The following is a 20,024-nucleotide window of genomic DNA, read 5'->3' on the forward strand; positions in this document are numbered from 1 at the left end:
TCCAAGTTTCACTTTTATTTCAAAGAATGAAAACATTAGGCTTAGCAAGCAAAACAGATCAGCTGGACGCTAAGCCGGCCACGCAGCGGTGACCTCCTCTCGGGCAAACTTCTCCTAAACTCCAGCGCTCGGTTCTACTGAAGTCCGACTGCTTTAACGGGGCTCGGGTCTTCATCAGACCTGACTGCCGGTTCAGGGGGGACCTGGCTGTCTGCTGTCATCGGGGACGGGCAGTCGGTGAAAGTGTTGCAGGGCTTTGGCCACCTTCTCCGGACAAATGTTGTACACTGGATGAGTAGGAGCCTACGGGAGAGAGAAGGGGAATCATAATGTGAAGTTAAACACGTATATCAACATTTTAGGCCTATTTTTGCTCCTTTTTCTGTATCTGTTCTTTGTTTTTTGTCTGAAAAATGTCCACATTTTCCAACAGATTAAATGAATATGGTTTGGTTGTTTTAGAATTTCAGTATCAATTAAAAAATGTCTTAATTCTAGTAAACAGAATGAAACTCAATTCCTCTAGAGCTTCTGCACTCTATTAAGATGCATGTAAATGTTATTTGTTGTGTTTATGAAAGAAAAGAATCCCTCAAACAAAAACAAAAGTTGAATTTCAAGAACATCTGATAAAAAAACATGCAATTTATTACACCATCCTGAAAATAAATGCAACCTTTGTCTTGTTCCTCTGTGTTTTGTCAACTCTAGTTTGTGGTGGGAGTGTAATGCAGTCTAATGCAACCTCAGAACTTTCCAGAGTTAAATCATCGTTTCAGAAAGAAAGAAATAGAAGCTACTAAGAGAGACAGAGTAAAATCAAACCCACTGCTGAGTTACGGTTTGGCTGCCTGATGTAAATCTGTATTATAATCTAAGAGCTGGGGAAGACTTACTGTAACCCGCTGTCAGTGCCAGTAACACAACAGGAAGCAAGAAGATAAAACCACTGGCGGTGCCGCTGAGAAACCACATGCCGTCTTATTTTCAACACCACTGCTTCTCATTTTAAATCTGCATTAAAATGTAACCTGATCAGGAAGTAAAGCATCACTTAAAGGCAAGAGGCCTGTCATTCACTCAAAGGGGTAGAAATGAGGAGCAGTGGCAGATACAAAAAGGGGGGAATAAGAGGCTGCCAGAAGAAGATCGAGCAGCTGATGAGACGGAATGAAACGTTTAGATCATTTTCAAGGGCCTGCAGATAAGACTCGGACAATAAATCATCAACAACTGATAATCTTGTTTTCTAATAAACAGAATAACCACGAGAAGCTTCTCTAATGCTGATGATTTGTGGACAGCTTTACAGATCGGAGTAATGAGCCTCCCCTTTTCCTTGATGGGCTTAACCACTCCAAGAAAGATGTGGCAAAGCACTGAGATGGATGAAGAATATTTTACTTCTGCATATTGTCCAACGTCTCCCTAAAACCCCACCTGCTGCGATTAACAGAGCATGAGAAGTAGATTGCAAGCTAGCAGCAAAATCTAAAAATGGAGTATATGAAAAACTGATGCAAAGGCAACCGTAGACCAAATCTATAGCAAGAAACAAACCCAGACCACAGCCAAAACACATCGCTATACATGTATACAACAAACTTACAATAAATAATACAACTATTGAAGGTAGGGAATCACTGAGCTACAAAACCATTAGGTCTACAGGAAAAAGTATAACATGGTCTTTAAATGACTTCCACTGCACTTTCTTCCTGATAGTAAACGATCCATCTCTGATTAAATCCTCCCCTAGTTCAGCTGTTTCTCCCCCCCCCCCCACCCCACCCCCATCCTCACCAATCTGTTCTCCTCCTTGCCGAGGATCATCTCGTGGTGGAGGTCCATGTTCCCGAAGTGCTGCGCTATGGAGAGGCCACTCAGGCAGTAACACGTGTGGTAGAAATCTCTGGATCTGGAGAGCAGAAACCACGTGAATCACATTTGACTGTGTGCCGCCACCAGCCTTAATGTGTGTGTGTGTGTGTGTGTGTGTGTGTGTGTGTGTGTGTGTGTGTGTGTGTGTGTCCAGATGGTGTGGTACTCACTTGCCCGGTTTATCCACCAGGCCCCCTGAGGGGTTCTGACAGCAGAGGAGGATGTACTCCTGCAGGGCCTGCTGCTCGAACATCCACCGCTGCCGACTCAGCTCCGACTCTCCTGGAAACACACGACCCTCTCTTTACACACGGTTTAACAACAGAGTCTTAAAAAAATACTAAATGAATTACAAAAACAACAATACTTAAAAAAAAGGAGCAAATGAAACCAGAGATTTGATGAGGGACAAAGGGTGAAAATGTCAGAAATATATTTAAATAAATGCCATGTCCAGTGCAAACATGTTATGGTTCATTTTCTTTTTCTACAATTCCTTGAATGTGTTGAGACAGATTATTAGAAGCTTATTTGCAATGTTTAATCTTTATTACTATCCCACGACGCGTGTTATAATCTGACATATGTTCACAGCAGTTGTGATAAGCAGCCTTTAAAATGATATCATTTTTTTGTGAGAAACTGGAAATGATAAGCCTGCATAAGACACACATTCAGTGAAGCAGTGAGTGAATCTGATGCAAGCGTATTCATATTTACACGATGAGAGTTTTCCTCGTTTATTGTAGGAAAACTCACGCGTTTTTTGTTGCCCTTAAGGAAAATTCTGAAGCCAGGTGATGCATTTCTTCTACATGTAAGTGGGAATAATGAAATCAATATTGAGTTGGCTCTTTAGGGAGAAAGTAGTGATGAATGTTTTATAAAATACTGCAATTAAAACGTGTTTTATGAAGATATACTCAAGTACAGTTTTAGGTAAGAGAAATGCAATTAGGTGTAAAGTTTACAAAGGTTGTCAACATGGTTTGGAGTCAGTCTGTGTATTCTGACAGCTCTTAAAGGAGACTTTTTTTAGCCTCAGGTTTTGCTATGACATAGTTATAGTACCGTCTTTGAACAGCGCTCTGTGCAGCAGCGGCAGGAGTCCAGCCTGCCAGAAAGAGTAGCAGCCGTCCACCAGCTTGTTGCTGCGGCCCTGAAAGCCTCCCTCAAATCTCATCTGTCTGCTTACCACCCACCGCTGAGGAGGAAACACATTAAATAGGATCATTAGAGGCAGGAAACACCAGGATGTTACAGAAATATTTGGGTGTTTTATGGACATTTTAGGGAGGTTTTGATTGAACAGCATCGATCTGGAGAAGTTGTTCAACCTGACCACTGCCAGAGCTGAAGCTGCACAAGGTCACACACACAAAAAAAGGAAATGGCTGCCATGGAAACTACTAATTGGTGTACATCCAGTCATGCTCGGCTTGGATTAAGTAACTAGGAAGTATTGGGTTTAATACCAGCCAGGGTTTGTAATCCTTCGGAGGAACATGGAGGACAACGCTGAGCTTATTAATCCTAGCTCAGAGATTCATTGTGGAAAAATATTCAGTGAAGACAGTGTACCAGCAGCTGATCCAGAGCTGTGTACTCAATGTTACACACAGCTGTTTCTGCAGACAGCTACACCGTCCAAAAGTAACATCAAGGAAACACACATGTTCTTAAGTTGACTGTAGCCTTCAGACATTTGGTACACTAACAATGGCAGGGAGACTTTCAACATCCCCGGTTATTGAGCTGGAACATTCATACCAACATGGCAGCGATTTCCTCATGAAGTCAAACGTGATTAAAGGCATTTAACCTGAAGTGAACGTTGATCCACACCATAAATGCGTCATGTGGCTGAGTTTAGTGGACACTTTATTTGATCATAGATGGACAGATAGTGTGAAGGCTGTGGGAATTATCCTGCTTCCTCTTCTCTATACTCAGCATGTGGTATTGTTCTCTGCAGTGCCAGTGAAATGTCTCACATTCAATGGAAGCACCTCACTTTGATTAATTTAGCGCAGTGGCATTTTCATCTTTCAAGGTTTTGAACATTCTGAGCACACATGATTCTGCAGCCTTGAACTCGCTGTATGAGGAGAGAAATGTCTGCATGCATCACTACATTGTTAACTGTCATCCCACAGTAATTCTGGGGTAAGAGAAAAACTCAACAAGGCCATTTAAATGCGAGTCAAAATGAATAATTTCTGTCTAAAATATTCTTTCAGAGATTGAACTGGAGGTAGTTTTTCATCACTCGATCAAGACAGCTTCAGAAAAGCTCCATTTTGCTTCAATTTAAGGAAGAAAACGGCAATAAAAACTAATTATCTCATAATCAGTTTAAATCCATCATTATGGTGCTATTGTAAATCAGAGACTAGATTCTTCTTCACGGACAGATTTTAGGATGCAGATGGTTAGATTCCAGTCCACTTAGGGCTCAAACAGGTGTCTTTGAAGTGTCTGAAAGCGGTGAAAATGCTAAAGAGAAAGTGAAACGCTAATAAAGAATTAATGAGAAAGCTCCTTCTGTTTGGAATAAAGTGCATGTAATATATTTCATGCTCTATTTTAGTAAGGTCTCTCAAAATGTTATGCCTTATTATTATTTTCAGATCCATTTTTGTTACGTTTTTATCCAATATAGCTCATTTACAGTAATATAAAACAAATAAAGACAGCACATCCTCATTTTAAGAAGCTGGAACTACTGAATATCTAGCATGACTTGGTGTTCAAAGGGTTGAAGACTATTTTCCATCCAGTAATCGTTCTATAAAACCTAACTGGTGTGTGTGGCGCAGTGTCAGAGCTGACAGTGAGCAGCAGGTGAGTCATGCTGCTGTAGATATTACCGAGCTGGTGTCGTCTTACAACCTTTACCCAAACACCGTCTCTGCTCCTCTCACACTCTCTAAACCACTGAGACACAAATCCTTTTTCGGGGGGGGGGGGGGGGGGGGTTCTGTGACACAGGATACTTTAGATACCTGGGACTAGGTGTTGGAGCGAATATCATACAACTCTGTGAGGTTGTCATATGCAAATGTTCCATGCATTCCCACACCGGATTTAAATATATGCAGAACAATAACGACAGTATGATGCCGGAGGGGGGGGGACCTTTCACTTCCTTGTGCAATGTACAAAGTTTGTGTAGAGTATATAGGAAATCTAAAGCTCAATTCCAGGTTAATATTTGTGTTTTGTCCCAGTTTAATGTTCAAAAGTTCCTGGTACTTTGAGTGGCCTCGTGTTGAAAGCTGCTGTATAAATAAACCGGCCTTGCCTTTACAGTGTCTACTTTTAAAATGTAATACTGCCTGTTCACTACTTCATCACTAACTTTTTTTAATGCAGCCAATTGATGTGTACTTGTTCGATTTTTAATGTGTGTTTATATTTAATATGTAAGTTTATCTGCACCTTCCCCTTTTCTGAAATTTCCTGGTTGCGGGACCAATGAAAGATATCTGATTCTGCTATTTAGATTTGGAGTTAAAAATGAGAAATTAAAGCACAGACCTGACTAAACACAACCTGTTTCTCCTTTTAATAAGAGAGGTAAAAAACCCCTGCAGATTGGCCTCTGTAAACACTACTGGACGTTATTTCCCCGATGACCTTAAGCATCGTGTCTTTAAACATCCGAGTCCCTGAACACATCTCTCCACAAACTAAAGCTCCATCAGAGCAGCTGTCCTGACCTCTTCCCTCTCTGGAAGCACGCAAATGACGGGAGTATTTCCCTACAGGGATCAGTGCAGATTCCCAGCGGTGACAACAGAAGCCTCTGTAAGAAAACGAATGGGAACTCTGTCATATGCCAAAAGCCCGGCGGCTGTATATACAACTCAAATGCAAAAATGTCACCGTGTTGCTCCAAATAGTTTTATAAGACAGGAAATGCTTTTGAAAACACAATTAAAAAGGAAGCTGATCTAAGATGTAGCACAACATCTGATACAAACCAGCTAAATGGAGCAAAGCTGTGTAATATATCCCGCTGAAACCGGCCGGCTGCAGGCATTATAACTCTTTTACTAAATGAAATGTTGTTCTGGGTTATAACATTTTATTATTTGATCACAGCTGTGTTTCTGTGGCCCCCTCACAGCCTATAAAAAGGATAATGCTGCAGCACAAAGGCTCCGTTGTGACTGATAGCATCTGTGTCTTTAGGACCCGAGCCAATCAAAACCACGATATCCTGTTTTTAGGTCCCTTGAATACGTGTTTGTCCCAATGTCAGGTGATGGGGGGGTTTTCTCACCAGCAACGCTTTAAGATCCAGCATATGTTCTTTTCCCAGGATGACGAGGGCCGCCGTGCCGCAGAAGGTGTATCCACCGTGAGCCTCCAATCCCGGCACTCCACTCAGACCCCCCTCCCAGTTCTGACAACTGGAGGAAATAAAAACACACGATAAAACACTCTCTGTGTTGTGGAGGCACAAAGCGCTCTTTAATAATTCATGAACAGGCCGTGTGTGTGTGTGTATGTGGGAGGGGGGGGGGTACCTTAGGATCCAGGTGGCCGTGTCCTCGAACAGTTTGGGTGTGAGGATGTTTGTGAGCGTCGCTACAGAAGCGGCACAATACGCACTCCTATAAAAAGAGAACCACACACAGGCTGATCAACAGAGAGAGGAGTGGGAGGGCAGGAAGTCAGATCTTCCTACGCTGACACAACATCGGCCAACGCTCTGCATTTTTAGAATGCCAGCAGGACAAATATAACATGTATTGTTGTGTTAGTCTGTCATACTGTGAAGTAGTTTTGGCTTTTATGCATTTGGTCTTCCTCTGCTTTAAGTATTTATACCTTTAATATTGTCCCGATATCTCTTGAGGAGACCAGAAACCACCGAGAGATTATCCCACTAACACATCTGGGTTGTGTATCTTAAAACTTGACAAAGCTTCTTTCTTTTAAACACGTTGCCGTTCAATGTTTTTCCTGTTAGCAAATCTCATGAAGAGATGCAACCCATCCCCCTCTGATGCACTCCCAAGCCCATTTGTTAAAACAAATCTTTAAAAGCAGATATAAAAAGGGTCACAAACATAAAATCCATTTAAAAAAAAGGAGGCCTAAGCTATTATATTTAGACAGCTGGGTCCAGAAAGGTACATATGTCGCTCAAACAGGAGTAAATAGTCCATTTATCTGGGACGATTTTTGAGCTATCAATTAAGGGACTCAATATAGGGTACAGCCGTAATCATGGTGACGGAAGAGGATTTATAATGTGTTTTGGGACAATGGAGGTTTAAGGGAACAGAGGAATAAGCTACACAAGGCTTTGGATACACATCAATAGCTGGATCAATTTATCCCTGGTTTCCTTTTGATGGGATTTGTTGACAATAAGAAAAGCCATTGAATATCAATAAACCTCATCCTAAAGTGGGTTAGAGCAAAATCCTCCCGCTTCATAGGCTAATAAACCCCTTTAAGAGTCATCCAGGGCTGCTTTTATTTCAGTGCATGCAGTGATGATGGAGGGAAAGTGTTTAAATAACACAGAATGACAGCAGGGCGGTAATTGGTTGGAAACAGAACACAGTGAGAGTGAAAAAGTAACTTTGTTGAAGCAGAAGATGATACCTCAAAGCTGCTTATTAAAAACACCCACTGCCACTCAGAGCAGAAGGGACGGACACACACACACACACACACACACACACGCACACACACACACACGCACACACACACACACACACACACAGTAACTCAAATAACATAAATCCACTCTTACGCAATCGAGATGTGGGTATTTCTCCTCTTTTCTATTAACTCCAAAGGGAACCAAAGCGCATGACAACACAAAGGAAAGTGAAATAAAAAGGGATGTATTTTAAAAGAATGTCCTACTTTTTGGGTCGAATGTGCAAACTTATCTTTAAAATGTAAAAATAAGCTTTATTTATTAACGATGTGGATATGAAGCAAGCTCCTTATTGTGTCTCTTATTGCTGGGACTTCTGGATCCTATCTGCGTGGTGCCCCGAATGAGAGATAATGAATAGAGGAGGGAGAACAGAGGGTGGGGGTTATCTTCTCACCTGACATCCACCTCCCCTCCAACGTGCATCACAAACGAGCCATCTGGCTGCTTCACTGACAGTAGGAAATCTAAGAGCTTCTCCCTGGAGAGAAGGAGGTGGTTACAGAGAAGAATGAGAAGAGATATGGGGACAAGAAGAGCAGAAGGGGAGATAAAGGAGGTAAAGGGGATAAAAGGAGAGGGGAGGGGTGGAAGGAGAAGGAGAAATCAGTGTGAGTGATGCAAATTATAAATACAATTGACAGATGATACATAAATGGATTGATATACATGTAGAAAATGAGGGGCAATGTCACCCCAACCCCTGAAAGGCTCTTAAAATAAGCTATGTTATCATCAAGAAAACTCTAACATCCTCCTATAACTGTAATAAAACATTATACTGCCACGATTATCATTATCACTATACTCTTTTATAATACCAAACTGAATGGAAACACATGTTTTACTTATAGTCTGAGGCCCATCATGTGACCACAGTATTAAAACCCAGTGATACCTTCAGGGGGCGTTGATATAAACAGTGTTGTGTATATGCTACTATCTTGGGTATATAGTAATACTCTCTCTCCTACGGTGTGCTGAAGTGATACTCTGTGAGGTATAATCCAAAGTACTGCTGACACTAACACTGTGAGCGTGGCCTCATTTTTTAATGATACGGTAATGTTTTTGTACATCTCCCCGCTGCGGGGAATAAAGGATTTCTGATTCTGATGGGGGGGGGGGGGGGGGGGTCGGTACCTGTCTATAATGTTATAGGACTCCTCTGTGCCGATGATGCAGAGGGCGTTCACCGCAGCGTAGGTCGGGGCCAGGTGGGCGTGTTGTCCCGGACCCCCGGCGAAACCCCCCGTCGGGCTCTGACAGCGAGACAGAAACTGACACACACTGGAAGGAGGAAGAAGAATTGTATTTACACACACAGACAGACACTATAACAATGACACTGAGATATGAGTCAACACAAACAGGAAGTGCGTCTTTGATTTTTGAACACAGACTCTGCACTGATTATGTAACTGTCACCAATCAAGATTCGTGAGTAAAAGAGGGAAGTATTCAAGACATGAGTGCCTGCACTTTTGATGCACAACTCCTGTGTAGTTGATACAAAAACAAGTCTGAACACATTAGAAATAATGAGCTTGTTCAAGGAAATGTTGAGCATTGAATAGAATTAGGACTTTCCCTACTAATACAGAAAGAGAACAGCTAAATATTATTATTAAGTGCATCATTTTGGGACCAGACTTAATGGACAGCTACATTTTTTGTGGCTTATTGTTTGAGTAATCCTCTCTTGTTTTCCAACAACCCCTAATGGGTCTGGCTCATTTCCATTTGGGACAGATCCCAGTGTGAATTGTTTAACTACTTTAGCAGAGCGATGCTTAAAAAGAACATCAAACTGTTTAAAAATGTCCTTTAAAATTGAAAAACAAATGCCAACCCTTGATAACCTTCATGGACAAATAACTTTCCTCACACACTAAACACTCACACAGTTTCTATCCACGCGATCAGAGCAGTAATTCTGCAGTCAGCAGACTGTAGAGCTGAGTTTCCTGGAACTGACGTGGCACTGAGCATCAGAACCACTGTTTAATATCTTTCCAGCCTGTTTGCTGAGCTGCTTCCCTCGTAAATGTCCTCTTTATCCTCCGCCATGGAGAGGAATCACAAAACTGTCCCGAGCCAAGTGAGTTGGACGAGAGCGCAACGTTAACTTTGGCCAGCGCTGACCCGAGAACAGTGTGTGTTTCATGGGACTGAGAAAGCAATCTGCTGTATTGTTATGAATCCTCAAAAAGGGCCTGTGTGTTTCTGTGTGTGTGTGTGTGTGTGTGTGTGTGTGTGTGTGTGTGTGTGTGTGTGTGTGTGTGTGTGTGTGTGTGTGTGAGAGCACGAGGGCCTGACGTTGGCGCGGGGCAGTGGCAGCCGGTGTGTTGGCACGCCTCGCAGTCGTAATGAGAGCGTGGGTTGGCAGCCTGGCATTGCCGTTGCCCCGGGGTTTGCAGAGTGTTAGTTTGGACTGGCAGTAATTTAATCAAATGACATTTCAGTGGCATAAAAAGCGTCAGCGTTTGAAGTGACTGCTGCACAAACATCTCTAAAATCATACACCTGATGGTTTAGACCAATCACAACTATGGGCCATGATGATTGGAGGAAAAACATGATTTTTTTCTTACTTTAAAACATGAGCATTTCATTCTTTGAGGGTTCAACTACAGACGAGAGAACAGATGAATTATTGCAGTTATTTATAGAGAGGCAGGAAATGATTTGACAGCACAGCCCTGACTAATGTTACTCCTGGCCTGGAAATTGGACCCAAACATGGATTATTGCTCATTATGGGATCATTTAAGGTATTTATTTTGTAAAAGTGTCCTCTGAGTCTCTGATGATGTCCTGGTGGGGTTTTAAAGCCATGTTTTATTTCTTAAGCTTTGGAAAGAAGACAAAACTCTCGTAAAACTGGAACAGGTTAATTTGTCATGACTGGCGTGTGTTCATGCACAGTATAAAGCCTTTAAAAAACATAACAGGTTATTAAAACAAATGTTTTCTTGGGCAGATATTCAGTTTTTTATCCATTGGTGGATTAAGTTTGCGCTGATGAAGTTTTTTTGTTTTCGGATTCATTTGTTGTTGTTCAATTTTCCTATTTTTGCTTTTCATCTTGAGACTTTTAAGCACTTTGAACTGCCTCGTTGCTGAAGTGTGCTATAAAAATTCACTAGCGTGCATATTGCATTATTTTATGACACAATAAAACAACAATTACTGTTGGAGTGAGTTGATGTGAAGCTGCTGCAGTTTATTATAAACGTGTTTGCATTACAGCAGCATTTGCACCAAGATAGTAATCATGGGAACTGTTTGCAATGGTAATAAATACCAAAAAGTATGCAGACCTGCTGTAGAGAGAGTGTGTGTGTGTGTGTGTGTGTGTGTGTGTGTGTGTGTGTGTGTGTGTGTGTGTGTGTGTGTGTGTGTGTGTGTGTGTGTGTGTGACCCACTCTGACGCGACAGCAGCAGGAATGGGCTCCTCCAGTAACTCCAGACTGTGAAGAATCCAGAAGCATAGCCACGGTCTGCTGGCATCCATACACTATCCGCACAGAGACACACACACACACACAAACACACACACATCACATGATCAGGTCATCAGATGAGCAATTATAGCAATGAACAAGATCAGTCAGTCAGACGGAGACGAGAGGAAACAGAGCAGCAGAGGCCGGGCTGACAGACGCGGAAAAATATCACACCCTTATTCTCAGTGTTGGGTAAATACATGTTGAGAAAAAGAATAGGGGGTTGATGTCTTTTGTGTTATTTTTCTTACATAACATCACGACTCAGCTTCTAATTTCCTTTTCCGACAGAGTTTGGATGGTTATGCACGGAAAAGCACCGTGCTGTCAATCAAAACAAACAGTTTGAGGTCAGTGTGTTACCGACAACAAATGCTTTCCTCTCTATTTTTCTAGCGAGAGGAGAGAAAAAAGAGAGCTGACCTTCCAACAGGCATGTTCCTCTGCAAAGGGAATACAATGGTATTTCTATTTAGAGCAGAGAGATAATCATCCAGAGGCGGAGAGCGTTACACAGGAACTACTGCGACCAGCATGAGAAGAGGGTGTGTGTCATCGGGATTAACACACACTCGTATAGCAATAGAACATGTAGTCAACAGGTGTGATACTGTACCTCATAAGCATCTGATAAGTGACGTAAGCCCTTTTTGAGATATTGGTAGTGCTGTTCCCGCAGCAATGTGGGCCTGAAGACAAAAACAATAAGGACAGTGAGAGTAATTAGAAATAGGAAGCAGAAACGGTTTAACAACACTGTCAGTACCGTTGTAGAAGTGCTTTTCTTGGACACACTAGTTTTGCTATTTCGAATATCATCTTATCAGCAAGTCATAACACAAAATGATAAACGGTTTTGTGTTTCATTTATGTTTCAGTTCAGTTTCTAATACATGATATTTTCTCAGCTGTATTCTCACTCGCAAGGCTTTCATTTAATATTTTTTATAAACAAGAAAATTCATTTTTATTAAGGATTATAGATAAAAACGGCTTAAAATTATAGCAGAAATTAATTGTAATAATGTTATTTATTTACCTATAAATTTGTAGGTTTTCCATTTCCTATAACACCCTATTTACTGCGTTTTCTTCCAAATGTGTACATTGCTTCTTCCAGCAGGACAGCATTTTGGGCTGTCCTCATGAGGAACAAGAATAGAATATAGAATCTAGCAAACATCAATTTGAGAAGTTATTCATATGTGGTACAAGTCCATCCATGATATAGTATACTTGTTTATAAAAACAAACTGGAAATGAAAATGAAAGAACCCTTTGTTGATCCCACGCAGGGAGTCACAGTAATAGATAGAGTTAGAAAAGTCACACACTGTTCTGTTCAATCATTATAATGTCAGCGTGCTCCACATTAGCTTTCATCTGCATCATAGCTCCTCTCACACACACAGGAGTAGGACAGCATGTGTGTCAATGAGTCAAAGACAGATGGACCCCTTCGACCCAACCAGTCCTACTCACTGCGTGCCTTATTCACACAGATGAAGATTGAAGTTAGGGTTTATCTGCAGAGGGTTATTCACAGATCCCTGCACGAGGATTTATGACTTCAATACATATCCCCTGATAGTAAATACACAAATAAGACAACATGTTCTTCTAGCATGATCTTTTTGTTAACTTAAATGTATGTTCTACCTTTCTTGGCATGTAGAAAGGCAGAGGCAGAAATGCCTGTGTGTTTAAGTACACAGTTGTTGGATTAAGTGCAAGAAAACTATTGCAAAGGTCCATGTAGATGACTTCAAGAAATTAACTTTCAAAAAAGGCACATCAAAGCTGCTCCATTAATGACTTTGGTCTTTGATATACCAGTTTCATACAACAACACAATAATTACAAGCTGCTTTGTTTAAAAAGACTTGAAATAAAGTCAGCAAAGCTAAAGCTGTTTTTCCGCAATGGTTATTTTTGTAAGATTCTCATGATAAACCGTTTTTGATCTGGCAGATGTGGGTGGAAAATATTACACCAGCACATTCCTGATTAAACTGATAAAATGCTACGTACAAAGGCCAGAAAATAACCAGAGCCTGGGCGCTTTCCTTTCATGTGCCTGCAATTAACCTCATAACCGTTGCATATAACTACTACAGCGACTTTGGTAAATAAACTAAGTCGCTGAGAGGCCGAGGCCGGGCCTGGTCGAAATTCTGTGCCGCGCTATCAAAACATGACTTGCTGAGATCAAAAATGAGCTGAATAATAACGTCATTTAAGGAAAAAACGAGACGATCAACTTAGGACGACAAAATTATAATAATAATCAAAGTAATCACAATATAATTCATGCCGCCCATCTCCATGTGACTCAAGCAAACCAACCCATTGCGATCACACACACACACACACACACACACACCATTAACCAAATATGAACCAGTGCAAACCTAATTGGTATTAAAACAAAATACATCAACAGTGTACGTTTCATGGCTTCTACAACTACAATCCAAAATGGATGAAAACTAACCCTGTGTAACTCAGAGTCCAGACCTCACAGAAAACACATTACCTCTACTTGCATGACCTCTACTGATGAGTACTGCTTATTTCCTAGTAGTACATTTTCCCGTTGGCTGTGATGCAGGTCCACGCAGTTGTCATAGAAATGAAATGAGTCACCCCATTAGGAAGAGGCTGATGACAGCTGATAGCAGCAGCAAAGTATGTGGGCAGATCCACACACCAATTAGATAACAGCCGTCATACATCACCGTGCAGCCGCTGCTACAGGCTTACAGCAGGTGTTAGAGATCAAAACAACCAACGAGCACGGCTCTCATAGCAGTCACTGTATTCTACATTATGAGTCCTGTCATTAGATAATCATCAGAACTAGAGCAACAAATTATCTGACCAATTTGTTACAGTGGGTTTTAAACGGCAGGTTTTGGTTTTTTTAAGATTTACTGAGTTAACGTCAGCCCATATTTTTTTCCACATTTCGAGGACAAAGAAAACCAACTTACTCTTAAAAACATGTATTCCTCTCATTTACCATTTGAATGCAATAGAATGTAAAGTCACAGCAGCAGACCCCAATGCAATACTATAGTTGATGAATTCATATTTAATATTTATGATATCCATCCTTTAAAGAAAAACAATGGCTCATATGTTCCCCAGGTTATTTATAATACATATATCTGATGAGACTTTAATATAATATCTGTAGGGCAAAGTTTTTCTAAAGGAACATTTCCTTAAAAATACTAAGTTAAGTTAAATCTCAATAAGTGTAAATGTATATAAATAAATGTAAAAACTGAATCGCTGTTAATTAAGAAACGTCAGCTGCAGCCGCACAAATACTTTTCTTTCTGGATACTTACTGTGGTAAGCTGTGCATTTGCTTGTAAACACTGACAACTTCTTTAATGCTGCGTTCCACTTTTTCCTGGGGAAAAAGAAAGTGCAGGAAGGAGGAGAGGGAAAACTGTAAATACGAAGTTATCATGAGAGATAGAATATAAAAAGCACACATGCAAAACCACTACAGTAACAAATAGATGTTTGACAAAAAGTCTTTGTTGAGTAAAACGCACCCCCATATAAGTATGAACAGTTAAACAGTTTTTCTCTTGATTTAAATCCTGTCCATGTTTGACCTTTATTAAGTTTTGACCTGTTCTTAGCGGATATGATAAACTGAAAAGGCCGGCATGAATGACAATCGGATGTCAAATTTCTTTCAGGAGTCTCCTAGCTGCTCCTGCTCTGGATGAATATAACCACCCTAACAATGGATCAAGACCATGACATATCTATAAGGTTAATCAGTGATGTAAAGCAACTAAATGCAATTTTGAGGGACTTGTACTTTACTTAGGTATTTCTGTTTTTTGCTACTTTGTACTTCAACTCCACTACAATTCAGAGTTAAATTGTGTACTTTTACTCCACTACATTTATTTTCTACCTTAAGTTACTGTGCAGGTTCTTTTTAAATAAGACTTTAGTTTGACCGGGAGTAAAGAAGAAGCTACCCTGCAGCATACAAAGCAATTCAAATGAACTGCACCTTTATTTATATTATCTGACATGGGCATATTTGCGTAATCCATACTTTTACTTGTTTCACATTAAGAATATTTTGATGCCAATCCTTTTGTACTTTTTTGATGCATTAATTTGACTTTTAACAGAGTATTCCTACACTCTGGTACTTCTACTTTTGCTTAAGTACAAGATCAGAGTACTTTTCCCACCTCTGAGGTTACTTGACACAGATCTTTTCCTGAGTCTCCTTAATGTATGTACCTAAGTGTGGGGGTACTCAGGATTAACTGTCTAAATTACTTAGTTAACAGCTAACTGAATAATGCTTAATCTCATTAAGGTTCAATGCTAGCTACCTTAAGGATCAAGCTTGCTAACTGGCTAGCTAATCAGGTTCCGATAATTTCTCGAAACGACGGGCCGATTAGAGGGTACAGAAATTAAGTGTATCAGAGTTTAATTTCTGTGACACTCAGTTGCAGCAGCATTAGCATTAGCCACATTAGCCACACGGAGCTAATCTATGCTCACCTGCTCCAGTGAAGTCACCGTCTCCACCCCGTCATCCACCAGCATTTCTGCGGTGTGATGCTCATTGAAACACCGCAAAGGCGTCGGTACACCATCCATGATGATGAATATGATATGATCCGTCAGATGCAGGGATGCTGCAAGTTTTTAAAAAACGATGCTTTAGGTTTGTTTTGATAGTTTAGTGTCAATTGGCTCTGCTCACTTCCTGCTGTGGTTGCAGGGGGGCGGAAACTGCGATCACACAAACTACGGCATCTCCGAGGGAACAAAAACCTCCATCTGTCACTGTAGTGCGAGAAATCGCAAATTCACACACACAGCCGCTTGCAAGAGTTTCGAGTGAGTTTTGTTATATAATTGTAAATGATGGGTGAGCAATTGTTCGTGTCCCGTGTTGTTTGATTCATGTTCTCTTATTGGTGTTGTGAAATTGACGTCGAAAGAAGCAATGCCACCACACGCGGTATTTCTTCCGTTGATCTGCCTCAAGTCACAACAAACTAGTACCGGAAGTAGTTTGACTTATACTTCAAAATAAAAGCTCAATGTTGGTCTGAAAGGTAGCAAACTTTTCACTTATCGAAATAATAACCTAAAACAATAAAAATCTTAATTTTTATATATTTGGAAACTGATTATTGCCAACCAGACAAAACATGTTACTGTTCTTGCAGCCCCGGAACCTCAGCGATCCTGAAGTCTCATATCACCATGGTTTATTAACAACCAGGGTTTGATGCAACACCTGCATCATCGGGTGTATTTTTTCAGGTATCATTTTTTGAATAGCCACGATTCGAAATTTAGATTTAGGTCTTAAAAAGGCATACATGAAAGTTGTTGTAGTGCATTTTACCAAATACATCAAGTACCATTTTGAGGTACTTGCAACTCTATATTTCGACTCCACTACAATAATCTGACAATGTAGTTACTTTTAAGGCTCAGATAAATAATACTAAATGTTATAAATTATATTATTTGTAGGATTACAGGTTAAACTTAATTTATCTCGTAGTGGAATTCCTAAGCTACAACATTAGTGACAGTGACATTGTTTTGCTAATACTTTTTTATAATTGTAATTGCATATACCTAATTTTCTATCAAAACCTCGACGCATTCACAAGTTTAACATTGTCATGACAATCATCAAGTCATAAAAAAAACTATTTTGATGCCCATGTCTTTGTCTACTTTCTCAAACACTACAGGTTTTATGTTGAAATGCACCACCGGAAATCCTCTTTTTGATGGGGTCTCACTTGACAATGGTCCACCGCACCCACTGGAAGCTGGAGGCTGCCTGGGAAGCTGGAGCATCCCCGTCACATACCGACCCAGCGTCAGTGAACAAAAAGAAGCGCAGAGCCAAAGCCTCATGTTGAGAATTTGAGCAGACATGGGATGCAGGTGGGGAGGGATCGGTCATCCATCGCTGAGTTAGCTGACTGGGGTTTCTTTTTTAATTGAACACTACATCCAACACTATGGCTAAGCAGTACGATGTGCTCTTCCGACTCCTGCTCCTCGGAGATTCTGGGGTTGGGAAAACATGTTTGTTATGCAGATTCACGGACAACGAATTTCACCCTTCTCACATCTCGACCATCGGTAAGACTCTGCACTGACACCAGGACTTATTGCTAGATTCTCATTCACCACTTGTGCTAATCAACCCATTTATTTGCATGGTTTTCTAACGTTTTCTGTTGATGTTATTGGCGCATCAACCTCCCATTGTATCCAATTGCAATTTATATTTAAATCACACAAATAGGAATTGATAAGGAATATAAAGATGCATTGTTTACATTTACCTAGATTAGAACATTACGTGAAATAAAAAGAGTGTTATCTATAAAACCAGCTTAATTGCATTAAGTGGGGAAGCCCTGAAGGGGAAGATCCAACACTTGGCAGCCATGCAGATTAGTTTATACCAACTGTCATCATCTGGCACTTAAAAGGCCATGCAACATTTGGTTGGATATAGGTCCTCCTTGGTGTGGTTTTGTTAAACACATTTTTGAGGAGACCCTGACCTAGTTTCAATTCTTTCATGCCAATTAATTATGCAATACCTTTGATGTTGTAATTGAGTTTGCTTTAAAGCAAAACATTAGTTGTTTTCATATTCCCATACATCCATGGAGTAAACAATGGCAATGTAAAGGCATCAGCTTGAGATCTAGTAAATGATTATTCGCATGTTTTCTCTATTTCCTCGTATTGCATAGACCAAATTATTGAGCAATTCACAAAGAAAACACATCCAGTTCCTTGCTCTTTTGATTCACAGTACATAGAGGCAACTAACACTTCCTCTGCCCACCTTTGATCATGGATTTGCCACATGCAACCAGCCTGTTTTCCACAGTGAAATGCGTTGTGCAGTATCTCCATAGTTAGGGTTCAGTGTGAAGAGGATGTCATGTGCATTACCATTCCTCCTTTTGAGGTTTGTGAAATAAAGAGGTGCAGTAAACAGGGTTTTTCTTTATTTCACAAGCGGTGGTTGTGTCCCTTATCTCTTCTTCTTCTCCTGTAGCAACTGAGCACCCGTTTATACGCTGTGTGCAGTAATTGGTGATGTGGAGAAGACGTAATGCAGACAGGCTCGAGGCAAAGTCAGGAAATGTTCCTCCCGGTGGTGATGGGTAGATGACTTTTTGTTGGAAAGATATGCTGTAACATGTTGTCATAATAAGGTCAAGACGATAAATCACGACGCCGACAGATCCAGGAAACATAACAGAAAGGACAGCGATAACACAATCCCACCATTAATTGTCCATGTTAACATCATTTATTAACACTGGGGGTTTCTGCATGGGAGCTTTTATGGTGAATTCAAAGTCCTCATGCTTTTTGAGTGCTCAGTGGACTTCTGCAAAACACTTCACAGCCACAGCACGAAGCTTAAACTCAAGTTTTATGTTCATCACGCTGCACTTTAAAGGCTTTTATTGTGCCCAGTGCTCCAACCTTTAATGCTCATCAGGCTTACTTACACTGCAGTGTGCTATTTTAAGTCGAGCACCTATAGCGCTCTACAGGACACTTCATCCCTGTGGAGTCAAGCTCATATAACTCCAAGCCCTTCTAATGTCTGTAACAAGAAAGGTCCAGCCTGTCTGCATGTAGTGAACCTTTTTGTGCTTTTGTTACCAAGTGTTCACAACCACAGCTTGATGCTTAGAAATCTGGCTCTTGTGTTGGCGCAGGCGGTGGATTCATGATATTTATATTGGACTGAATAGTTGAGGGCAGCGGACTGTGTCTGTAAGCCGTCATGGGAGGTCTTTTCACGGGCATGCGATAATTCAAACCCCTCTCGTCAGGCTAAACAAGCCTAACAAAATCTAAAGAGACAGAGAGATCAAGAGTGACCACCGCCTGTGCTCTCCTGAGGAGAATCAATACATAATTTCCCAACCTTCATGGTGACAGAGGGATATAAATTCTCTCCAATGTCCCCCCCATGGGAAGCTCAATAATTCATCCGTTTCCGACACAGTCCACTCGCTCTGGTTTTTCTCTTAATTATCTCAAAATCCTGCACCCCGTAGAGAGTTCTAATCAAACCAAGTTTTTCCATAAAAATTGGAGGATGGAAAGCTCATGGGAGTCTTATTTAGCATCTCCTGCAGATTTGCATATAAATAAACCCCATAAATTCATGCACTCAGCCTGCACCGGGATGATAACTAGACGCAGATTCACTATATTACAGACAATCAAACATTACTTCTATGTGATTAATGAATATGTTATTCCAAAACCCTGGCCCTTCACTCTTCTTTTAACACTCTGCACAGGATTTGAAATTCTGGCTGAATGGTTCGCTCCCTTTCAGCCACAGGAACATTCCTTCAGTTCATCCCAAAGGTGTTGGATTTTTTTGGACTTTAAGGCTCTGCAGGCCATTCAAGGTCTTCACCAAACTCAGGAGATCTTTTCTTTGTGATTCTTGTGATGACATGAATCACAAGCATTATCATGTTGTTTTTTGGCATTCAATGACAGATCAATGGGAAACCTTTGCATAACAGTCTTTACCTGTATTACTGTATGTTTTAACCTTGCAGTCTTCTACATTATTTCTGTACTCCTTTTAAAGTCTGAAGGACGTTCTGGGCTTGTGATCAGACTATCAAAACATTACCCACACAAGGTGAAGAGTAGAAACTGCAGACATCTTCATTCTAATCCACCATCGCTGAGTCACAAAGGCATTTTGAATATTCATTGGGCACTAACCAAGAAAAGAACACCTGGCTTTACAAACGATATAACTTCTTCCCAGGTTTCATCTGGCTGCAACATAACTAATCCAACATTTTCTTCCCTTCAGTGTAAGAAAGTCAAACTGGTCCAGAATCATTGGC

General features: G+C 40.7%; 2 protein-coding genes across 4 annotated transcripts in view; one reads left to right on the plus strand and one right to left on the minus strand.

Moving 5' to 3' along the window:
* On the minus strand, positions 1–16,028 carry fntb (farnesyltransferase, CAAX box, subunit beta). The gene is made up of 12 exons (XM_063901559.1): positions 15,631–16,028; positions 14,433–14,497; positions 11,693–11,765; positions 10,996–11,087; positions 8,711–8,857; positions 7,965–8,048; positions 6,417–6,503; positions 6,170–6,299; positions 2,953–3,085; positions 2,052–2,163; positions 1,804–1,918; positions 1–303 (listed from the first exon to the last, which is right to left on the minus strand). The coding sequence occupies exons 1-12, from the start codon at positions 15,727–15,729 to the stop codon at positions 193–195; spliced, it is 1,248 nt and encodes a 415-aa protein (XP_063757629.1). The 5' UTR covers positions 15,730–16,028; the 3' UTR covers positions 1–192.
* Positions 10,205–20,024, plus strand: part of rab15 (RAB15, member RAS oncogene family) — a 19,962-nt gene continuing 10,142 nt past the window's right edge. Inside the window, exons 1-2 of one of the 3 annotated variants that reach the window (XM_063901560.1) lie at positions 10,205–10,341; positions 16,848–17,247. In XM_063901560.1, coding sequence (XP_063757630.1) covers positions 17,124–17,247 — 124 coding nt within the window. In that variant the 5' untranslated portion in view covers positions 10,205–10,341; positions 16,848–17,123. Of the gene's footprint in view, positions 10,342–15,905; positions 15,973–16,847; positions 17,248–20,024 lie in introns of those variants that run through there. The other 2 variants (XM_063901561.1, XM_063901562.1) reach the window with 2 other exon arrangements.

Source organism: Eleginops maclovinus, chromosome 15, assembly GCF_036324505.1.
Source record: "Eleginops maclovinus isolate JMC-PN-2008 ecotype Puerto Natales chromosome 15, JC_Emac_rtc_rv5, whole genome shotgun sequence".
NCBI classification, from domain to species: domain Eukaryota; kingdom Metazoa; phylum Chordata; class Actinopteri; order Perciformes; family Eleginopidae; genus Eleginops; species Eleginops maclovinus.